Source organism: Eurypyga helias, unplaced genomic scaffold, assembly GCF_000690775.1.
Source record: "Eurypyga helias isolate BGI_N326 unplaced genomic scaffold, ASM69077v1 scaffold6121, whole genome shotgun sequence".
Lineage (NCBI taxonomy): Eukaryota > Metazoa > Chordata > Aves > Eurypygiformes > Eurypygidae > Eurypyga > Eurypyga helias.
This window is the reverse complement of record NW_010232699.1, coordinates 5,165-16,143: the sequence shown is the minus strand read 5'-3', so window position 1 is coordinate 16,143 and position 10,979 is coordinate 5,165. Positions and strand designations below refer to the sequence as shown.

The 10,979-nt window shown below is 40.8% G+C and overlaps 1 protein-coding gene across 1 annotated transcript; it reads right to left on the bottom strand.

Annotated features, from left to right (window-relative positions):
* Positions 1-554: 554 nt before the first annotated feature.
* LOC104516958 (E3 ubiquitin-protein ligase KCMF1) lies at positions 555-10,706 on the bottom strand (the record flags this gene model as incomplete). Its single annotated transcript, XM_010161476.1, has 3 exons — positions 555-729; positions 4,823-4,924; positions 10,567-10,706. Coding segments are annotated over 3 exons (417 nt in total), but the record flags the coding sequence as incomplete, so codon positions are not given.
* Between the last annotated feature and the right edge of the window lie 273 nt (positions 10,707-10,979).

Sequence of the window (10,979 nt, the reverse complement as noted above, 5' to 3'; positions counted from 1 at the left end):
CTGATGGGAGGGAATGAATGAAATGGAGACAGACTCTTCTCTGTACTGTTCACTGACAGGGCAAGATGCAATGAACAGAAATTAAAACAAATGAAATCCATCTGAACAGAAGAAAACACTTTACTGTGAAGGTGGTCAAACACTGTAACAGGTTGCCCACAGAGGTTGTGCAGTCCATCCATGGAGATATTCAAAACCTCACTGGATGTGGTCCTGGGCAACCTGCTTTAAGTAGCCCTGCTGGGGAGGGGGCTTCCAACCTCAACCATCCTTTGATACTACCTGTGGACAGGTCAGTCATGGGAATGAGCTTATAAGTCTCTAAAAGCACAAGCTAAAAGGGCAGTGTTCTTCATTTCAGAAGTTCCAGGTTCAATCCCTGTAGACAATCCAATTAAGGATACTTTTCATCAGTAAACACTCATCAATTAGGATATTGGGAAGCACATATACATATTTTTTCAAAAACACAGAAAAAAGACAATTATCATCTTGGATTTTGTTTCAAAGTCTGTTTAAGGACTCTGAGCTAAATCAGTGGTTACAGCACTTACCAGCTATAGGATCCATGGTTTCTCTATTGCTTGGAGAATATGAACTCTGAGAAGATGAAAGCCCACCAGTGGAACTGCTAGTAAAGTGCATGTTTGATCTACGTGCACGGGGGCCTCCCAAACCCCGGCCTGGGTGAAACATTCTACGTACATGCCGAACGCCGCTAGATTCATCGTAACCAAGTAGTTAAGAAGTCTTTTGCAATCAAATATTCAACAGCAAGAACATTTACTAGGTGGAATAATCTGGCAACACACTATTCCTCATTCATGAAACAATGATGTAGTTTTATAAGCATAATGCAATCATAGCTATGGTGCCAGTCAGACCTATAGATCTGAACCCAAGGCACCCAGGGCTGCTTGCACCAAATTCATATTTACCAGGCTTTTTATTATGCTTAAAAAATGACAGGATGGATTTCCTGCCTTTCAGATCAAAGTTTTCTACTAGGTAATTTGAACAATGCGTATTGAGCAGAAGACATTACTCAACAGACATAAGGTTTTTAACATCAAAATTGGGAAAAAAAGGTATTTAAAAACTGAAAATAATACACAGTTTTACTGCCATTTTTACCAAGAGCATACAGTAATTATTGCATTTTATGCTTTTATCCAAGGAATTTCACATACTCCAGTCTTGAAGGAATTGCAGGTCAACAGAGGATTCAGCACTTCTCTCATACCCTTTTGCTTCATCTTTCCTGTCTTTCTCCACACAAAATCCATTTGCTCCAACTATTAAAACAAAGCCTTTCACTTTATTTCCCACATTTCTTAGATGTCTATAAAAGCTGTAATTTGAAATATAACATTTTTCATACATGCTAAGAGACTATCAGCAAATCATTTAAAGATGATCTTTCCCAGAAAAGTGTTAACATATGAGTTCTCCAAAACAGTCAAGCTAAAGCTTCCTTTTATCTTAAGAAGCAATAGTGCGATTAACTACTAAGCTAAGTAATAATGTACTTGGACATATCTTATTTTTCTAATTTCTAAATTAGTAGCTTTACCTCACCTTATCTCCAATTTTCTTATTTTAAAAAATAGCATGTTTATCACATGTATAAAATCTATTGTTTCTTTCAGTCTGGTGCCCAATGTACTTATCCCACAACGTACAATTATGGTGTAGAATTCATTTCCTCATGATATCGCTGAATTGAGAAATTTAAGACTGAAAAATTAGACTTCTTTCGGCAAGTAAGAATATCTAGTTACTACAATAAATACTTTCAGGAAGAATTGACTCTTTCAAATCTAGTATGCTATAGAGCATAAAACATTTCACTTGCAGGGTTTAGGAAGGGGGGCAAAATCCCCCTTGGGACAGAATGTAGTTGTCTAGCACAGACTGGTTTGCTTCTCCATTTAATCTGTTGATACTGATAGTGACAGAACATTGTCACTAATATTTTACTGACTGACTCCTGCTCTCATGCAGTTTGGGAATCTTTCCATAGCTACATCTGAGAGAAAAATGACCCCATTCTGGGATTTTTTTTTTTTTTTTTTAGTAAACTTGGGAAATAAGCTAACTAGAACATCCTCAGTATAAATGTTTTGAAAAATTCCGTCCTTGGTCTCATTTAGAAAAGAATCTTAGTAGCTTGCTAAATGCACTTTTCAAAATGTTTTTAGGATAAACAACATTATTTAAATACTAGTTAAGGGTATACTAATGCCTCACCCAAATCTGCCAGGTTTAAAAAAGCATCTGGAAGTCTTAACTCATTGCAAACACATGCTGAAAACAACCAAGCTAGAACCATTTACATGGTCAAGACTGAAGTCATGTTTTAAACAGTAAAAGAACTAAAAATTGTTTAAGAAAGAAACAAATGTGAAGAGCTGGCCAGAGACTCCAGAGATAAAGGTGATATCTTGCAGTGGCTGCACAGAATTCTTCACAAGAAATATGTACAGCCATTTAAAACAGCCTAAAAATCCCTTCTAACTGCTACACAGAACACAATATCCTTTCCTAAACTGCTAGCAACTGGTCAGGGGGAAATCTCTCCCCCTTTTTCTTCCTTTTAGCCTTAGCTGTCAGAAGAAATGAAATGGCATCCAACATACAATCACAGAATGGTTTAGGTTGGAAGGGACCTTAAAGATCATCTAGTTCCACCCCCCCTGCCATGGGCAGGGACACCTTGCACTAGACCAGGTTGCTCAAAGCCACATCCAGCCTGGCCTTGAAGACATCCAGGGATGGGGCATCCACAACATCTCTGGGCAACCTGTTCCAGTGCCTCACCACCCTCTCCGTGAAGAACTTCATCCTGATATCTAATCTAAACCTCCCCGCTTTCAATTTAAACCCGTTACCCCTTGTCCTGTCACTACAGGCCCTTGTAAAAAGTCCCCTCCCAGCTTCCTTGTAGCCCCTTCAGGTACTGGAAGGCTGCAATAAGGTCTCCCCAGAGCCTTCTCTTCTCCAGGCTGAACAAGCCCAATTCTAGCAGCCTTTCATCATAGGAGAGGTGCTCCAGCCCTCTGATCATCTTCGTGGCCCTCCTCTGCACTCGGCTCCAACCGGTCTATATCCTTCTGATATTGAGGGCTCCACAGCTGGATGCAGCACTCCAGGTGGGGTCTCACCAGAGCAGAATGCAGGGGCAGAATCCCCTCCCTCGACCTGCTGGACACACTTCTGATACAGCACAGATTGGCTTTCTAGGCTGCCAGCACACACTGCTGGCTCATGTTCAGTTTTTCATCAACCAGTACCCCCAAGTCCTTCTCCTCAAGCTGCTCTCGATCCGTTCTCCGCCCATCCTGTACTTGTGCTTGGGATTGCATCGAGCCATGTGAAACCTTGCACTTGGCCTTGTTGAACTCCATGAGGTTGGCAGTGGCCCACCTCTCCAGCCTGTCAAGGTCCCTCTGGATGGCATGGAACAGATAGTCCAGAAAAGTTTTCTCTATCAAGTTTTGTGGACATTGCAACACTGATTGCTAAAGCAACGCTGTATGGAAACTTCCACATGTATTTTCTATAATTATTTATAATATAGTCCAATTTATATAGCTCCCCCCATCAGTTTGTGATGACTGACACTGCGGTCTTATTCAATAAATGAAAAGATTATTCTGTTTTCTCTTATGTAGCTTGTCAGAAACAAACATTTCCCAATTAAAAAATTATCTGACATCACTGATGTGGGAGAAGGAGGAAAAGCTCCAGAAGCATGAATTCTAATGCAACACCTAACCCACTTCAAAAGGAAGTCAATTTCACTGTGTAATTGGGACTGATAGTTTAAATGCTAACAAATTTAAATGTAAATACAGATCACAACCAAATTGAAACCATGTCCTCTAATGTTGCTAGCATTAGATATAATGAACTTGAGTTGTTAGGCCTTTTTTTTTTCTTTTAAGAAGCCCTGATCAAAAAAGGCACTATGAAATTACACTAGGAATGTATTTTCATTTCAATGAGATAAAGAAAGATAAATAATTTATAGAGATCACTTCATGAGAGTTTTTCATGATGGCCTCTACTTCTATGAAATAACAGTACCTTGTGAAATTATCTTGTAGGTATTTGTACAGCCAAAACCAAGCCACATTACTATTCCTAAGCCGAAGTAACACAAAAGAAAACTATACTTAAAGTGCAAAGAAACTGACAGTTTGAGCTCTTCAGTCATCAAAAGTAGTTATATCACTACAATCTGTAGATAAGTGAAAGACAGCAGAGTAAACCCCAGGAAGTCTCCTGATAGCTCTCCTAGTTATATCTCAAAAAAAGTCAATAAGTAACAGTCTGAAATTACCCTATTGAAATATGGTGATAAAACTTAACACTTAAAATCACTAAATTTTAATGTTCAAAGCATTCTCTAACATATTTGCTCTTGTTGAAGTTTACTGCTTTCAGTCTTGTAATTATCTGTAATACACTACTGCATCTGCATTACTGCTTTCCCATACACAAAATGCCATCAGAACTAATAACTGCAATGCAGAAAGAAGCAGCTGTTTATCAAAAACATGTTTAAAAGGTTTTGCTATCAGGAATAAAACAAAAACACACCCACACTGTCATGCTACACCTAAAGCCCATTCACAGTCTGACAGATATAAATATATGTACATAAAAAATTTTCAGACATACAGAACCCCTAGAATTAAACACTAATTCTAAAAAATAAGCAAAACAGATGTAGCCACTTGACTACAGAAGTAAAAACAAGTATCTCCAGCTATCATAAGGAAGTCTATCCCTTTTCCCTCAACTTCAGAAAGGATATTAAATCTCTAGGAGCTCTGTGTTCCAGAGTAAGATGAGCTGCAAAGTCATCTGTGACATGATTAGGATCTCCTCCAGGTAATGCTGCACATACTGGACAGATCTGAAACAACAAAGTGAGAAAAAAACCAAACACAACCAATTTTACACAAATCACTAAACACATAATTCAGAGTTGATCACTTGACATGGATCCTTATATTTTAAATATAACATTCTAATCAGCCACAGGTTTAAAACAGTAAATGTGTTCAAAAGCAGCTGTTAATTTTAGTATCTTTTGAAGACCCACTTTTCCTTGTAATTATGCTTTTAATAATACCATGGAAACCAAAAAATAAAATTTTCAAATCCTATCTGCAATGCTTCAGCTTTCAAACTTGTCCTTATATGTCAGTTCCAGCACAGACAGGAGGTCCGGTTACACAGGATTACTGCTTGTATATACCTGCATATGACATTATCAAGTTCATTTACTGCTCTTCAAATCCCCAAGCAACTTCTCATTCATCTCACCAGAGAAGTGTAGGAAGGAGAATGAAACCAGATGTAAATATTCATTAAAGTATCACCACTGAGACCACCTACTGAGATAATATGCAAATAGAGATGTCAGAGAAACTCCTTATTCCTACCAAGAATTTTGGGAGATAGCATTATAGTTTTGTTTTTTCTTTAAGCCTAAACACACATTTTAAAAAAAGTTTAGGGAAACTTACTGCCATAACAATTTTCATTTATTATTTTTATTTTACTTCCCAATGATTTTGCATCCATCTGAGAGAAATGTGCCTTAAAAGTCCTTTGCAACAGTTCTGCAGGCCAGCTTGAAACTTTGACAGATCAGAGGTTAGTAAGACAGAAAGGAGAAACTTCCACACAGTATGTTAAGTCTTAACTACTCTTCCAGGGAGATGAATGTGTACTTTGCAACTGATAAGACTAAGGGGGAGACTACAGACAGGCTGGAAGGGGGGAGGGAATCAACAGAACCATACAGACTGATGAGAAGACATCCAGAGGGAAGCAAGAGCAGGAAGGAGCAAAGGGGAAGGTAGACAGTAAGGGGTATGAAGTGGGCGGGTCATATGTAAAACAGAGCTGGTCAGTATGTTTGTCTGAGCCCTAAGCCTGATCACCCCAGTCTGGCCTGTCTACTTATATCTTCTTATTAAATCTTAACCACCTCCCTGCATAATCTCACTCTCTAGCCCATGTGTACATATGCTGCAAGGACTTAGTACAATATACTGGTGAAACCTGTGTATGTGTGAATAAAATTTGGTGCCTAGAGTCAGACTGGGGCTGCAGGTGACCCTGTGGCCTGCAGTGTCAGCTACTGGAACAAGTGAGAGTCCTAGAATCAGTAACTGGAGAGGCCATAGCTCTCTAGACCAAGGTCAGGTACTACAAACGTTGTGCCTAGAGTGCTAGCTACGCAGGGGAGCTACCATGAGTGGATGTGGTGCCAGCTACTCCTGTCACACCAGGGGTGCAGACACCCCTGGCCTATGGTGTCAACTACTGGACTGAGTGAGGTGTTAACATCAGCTACTGGAGTGAGTCATGGTCTCTGCCTCCAGCCACTGGGGAGGGAATGGTCACAGAATGGTTAGGGTTGGAAGGTACCTTAAAGATCATCTAGTTCCAACCCCCCTGCCATGGGCAGGGACACCTTCCAGTAGACCAGGTTGCTCAAAGCCTCATCCAGCCTGGCCTTGAAGACATCCAGGGATGGGGCATCCACAACATCTCTGGGCAACCTGTTCCAGTGCCTCACCACCCTCTCCATGAAGAACTTCTTCCTGATATCTAATCTAAACCTCCCTGCTTTCAGTTTAAAACCATTGCCTCTTGTCCTGTCACTACAGGCCCTTGTAAAAAGTCCCCTCCCAGCTTCCTTGTAGGCCCCCTTCAGGTACTGGAAGGCTGCAATAAGGTCTCCCCGGAGCCTTCTCTTCTCCAGGCTGAACAAGCCCAATTCTCTCTCTCAGCCTTTCATCATAGGAGAGCTGTGTCTGTGGTTGTCTGTGTGACAGGCCATGTCAGTGTCATCTGTCTGTGCATGGGTCTCTGGAATATCTGCTCAGCTTCACTACTGGTTAAACCTGCAAACAAAGTGGCAGCTGCATCCCTCAGCCTAAGCAGAAGACCCAGGTCCCTGAGCTAAGCTTCATCAGCTGAGCACAAGGGAGTCCTGGGCTGGAGATAGCACACTCTTAACATCCCTTAAAATTAACAGATCACCATATTACTTTGAATAAAATCCAGGAGATGATTAAAACACCTTAAACCAGTTAGGCTCCAAACATCACAGTTGACAGTTTCCAGATCTGTTCTCTTATTACTACCACCTCTCTATTAAAAAGAGTACACAAGTTTTGGCTGGGATAGAGTTAAATTTCTTCCTAGTAACCCATACAGTGCTATGCTTTGGCTTTATGACCAAAAGAGTGTTGATAACACACCAATGTTTTAGCTATTGCTGAACAGCTCTCACACAGAATCAAGACCTTTGCTGTCTCTCGCACTGCCCCAACAGCAGGTAGACTGGGGATGTACAAGAAGTTGGGGAGGGATGCAGTTGGGACAGCTGGTCCCAACTTACCAAGGGATATTCCAGACCATATGATGTCATACTCAAGAATAAAAACCACCAGGAAGCAAGAAGGAGGAGATGTTCAGAGTTATGGTGTTTGTCTTCCCAAGTAACCATTACATGTGATGGAGCCCTGCTTTCCTGTAGTTGACTAAACATCTGCCTGGCAATGGGAAGGAGTGAATGAATTCCTTGTTTTGCTTTGCTTTCATGGGCAGCTATTGCTATTAAATGGTCTTTATCTCAACCCACAAGTTTTTGCACTGTTACCCTTCTGATTCTCCCCCATCCCACTAGGAGCAAGGGGGAAGTGAGCAAGCAATTGTGTGGTGCTCAGTTGCCAGCCAGGGTTAAACCATGACTGGCATTTCTGGCATCCAACATGGGACTCAAAGGGTTTGAGATAATGACAGATTCGACCAGAGCATATTAGAGAGAACATATAATTATTATAGCTGTTTAATATTGTGGTCAGCAATGGTTAACTTATCTGTTCTTGATATTAGTTTATCTGATCTGTTCCATGCTCCCTTTTTTGCTGTACGTTAAATACTTTTTGGCTTGAGAAGACATCAGAAGCTTCCCCTGATGGCTGACAGAGCCAGTTCCAATCAGCTCCAAGACAGACCTGCCCTTGGCCAAAGCTGAGCCAATTGGTGACAGTGGTAGCACCTCTGTGATAACATATTTAAGAAAGGGTAAAAAAAGCTGCACAGTAACAGCTGTGAGAGAGAGAAGTGAGAAAAATTGCGAGAGAAACAACCCTGCAGACACCAAGGTCAGTGAAGAAGGAAGGGGAGGAGGTGCTCCAGGCAGCAGAGCAGATTCCCCTGCAGCCCATGGTGAAGACCATGGTGAGGCAAGTTGTCCCCTTGCAGCCCACGAAGCACCACATCAGAGCACATGTCCGCACTGCAGCCTATGGAGGACCCCATGCCAGAGGTGGTGGATGTGCCCTTAAGGAAGCTGCAGCCCATGGACAGGAGCCCACGCAGGAGCAGATTTTCTGGCAGGAACTGTAACCCTGTGGGGGACCCATGCAGGAGCAGTCTGTTCCTGAAGGACTGCACCCCATGGGAGGGACCCACGTTGGAGCAGGTTCATGAAAGACTAGCTGTATCCCATAAGAGGGTCCCCATGCTGGAGCAGGGGAAGAGTGTGAGGAGGCAGGAGCAGCAGAGATAAAGCATTATGAACTGATCGCAACCCCCGTTACCCATCCCCCTGTGCACCTCAAGGAAGGGTAAAGGAGGTAGAAGAGTTGGGAGAGAAGATGAACATGGGAAGAAGGAAGGTGATTTTAGTTTTGTTCTTATTTCTCATTGTCCTACTCTGTTTAATCAGCAATAAATTTAACTGATGTCCCCAAGTCAAGTCTGTTTTGCCTGTGATGATAACTGCTGAGTCATCTCCCTGTCCTTATCCTGACCCATGTGCTTTTGCCATATTTTCTACCCATCCGGTTGCTGGCGAGGGAAATGAGAGCGAGCAGCTTGGTAGGTACCTGGCAGCCAGCCAAGGTCAACCCACCCCACCTGGTCTTTTCAGTTCAGTCTAGTTGCTGCCTTACTAAATACAGAATGAATCTGCTAAGTGTGACTGAGTAGCAGAAAATTGATGTCTTCATTCTGAAACCTGAATCAAAGATGGTATCTTCGATGGTATTTTCAGAGCTGCAACCCTGAAAAACTTCTACTTGAATGCTGTGTTTTGTTAATCACTCCACTCTACTGAAACCCAATAGCAACAGTGTAAAAAAAAAAAAAAAGCCAATAGTTCATATGTTCTTAGGAAAGACCAATATACCTTTGAGTCTCAGAACAGGTAGACCAATTTTACCTCCTCTACTACTCCTTAACATAAGGCCCTTAGCAGGCTTTAAGGAGAAGTAATTTCCACATAATTTCTCAAAAAGTGAAGAGAGCTTAGAGGTCAGAACAAGCAAGTTCAAAATCATGAGTCAGTTCTCCACAACTTACTAAGATTTTGATAATTTTTCCTTTAAGCATGCACATTTTTAATAGGAATCTACAGCAAAAGTAACTAGATAATAGTTCCCTGAATGTCCTTTTATAATCATACATAACTCAGGCATAAACAGTATTCACACACAAACATGAATATATCCCCCACTGCTAGAAAGACACCCAAGATTCTTGGTCAAGAATTTAACCTAGGATTGCTAGCAAACAATCATTGAATTAGTAAAGCGGGCTTTAAAAATAAATACAAAACATACCCCTGTACCATAAAGGGAAATCTAAAAACAGGGCTACAGACTTTTCTGAAAAGAAAGCAGTCTGAACACTAAGCAGTGCAAGTATGTTGTTTCTCAACATTGTAATGAAGGTTGAGAACAAGCCATTTATAATAGTATCAAAGTTCAAATTATTTATTATTTTATTGCATACATAGCAAAGTTGTCACCTCACATTTCAGAAAAGTTTCAGACCTTCTGGCACAAGCAACAGTATTATCTAGGTATTAAAAACTTGAGGAGATCAGAACACTTACTGACAAAGAAAGAAGCAAAACAATTGTTCCAGTAGTCTATTATACACTGTATAATTGCTCTGCACCAATTACTACTGTTGAAAACATCAGGAAAATCAAGTGGTAGGGTAAAGGGAAACAGCAAGGGCTGCTTTATAAAAAGTCAATATATTTAAAAGCTATTTATTTTTACAAGGGTTTAACCCTCTTTGTAAAACCAGGATTTAGCAGCCTGCATACCAACGAACTAAGGACTCAAACGCATAACCTTGAGTCAGACTGCTGAGAGAGCACAATGAGAAAGACTGTAGAGAGGTAAAGGTGATGTTGTAGGCAGATGTAAGATCACTGAGTTGAGGACTGTTAGCAGCTCAAGGAGTCAATAAACACCAGCATGGTGCATATGGCCAGGCTGGATGAGGCTTGGAGCAACCTGGTCTAGTGGAAGGTGTCCCTGCCCATGGCAGGGGGGTTGGAACTAGGTGGTCTTTAAGGTCCCTTCCAACCTAAACCATTCTATGATATGTATGTATGGTACGTACTTTCCTAGTCAGCATTTAAATGAACACATACTTAAAAAAAACCCACCACTAATTTTCTGGAAATTTTCATATTTTTTATGGTAATTTAAAAACAAAGCTGAAGCGGCTTACCACCTCTGTTGATGTTTCTGCGTGTTCAGAAGCAACATGTTCTTGAAGAGATGTTTCCGTATAACCCATCTTTCCACAATAAGGACAAGTAAAGGACTGTGGCTGCTCTACAGAGAAAGCTTCTCCGCCATAATACAAATCTGGAAAAAGATGATGTTTTGGGGGTGGGGTGCGTGGGTGTTATTTTCAAGCAGAATAGCTCATTATTTTATTTATATAACCTCTTTCTATATACACCTATGTGCATGTAATTACTGTCAAATTAATTCATTATTTAATCAAAATAAACATTTTAATTCTGCACAAAGTGCATATGCCAATAAAGTTCAATGACTCAGCTTCCAAAAGAATAGACAAATTACAGAATGTCACCAAACAACATAACTTTCTAATATTCAGGAAGAGCAAATTCT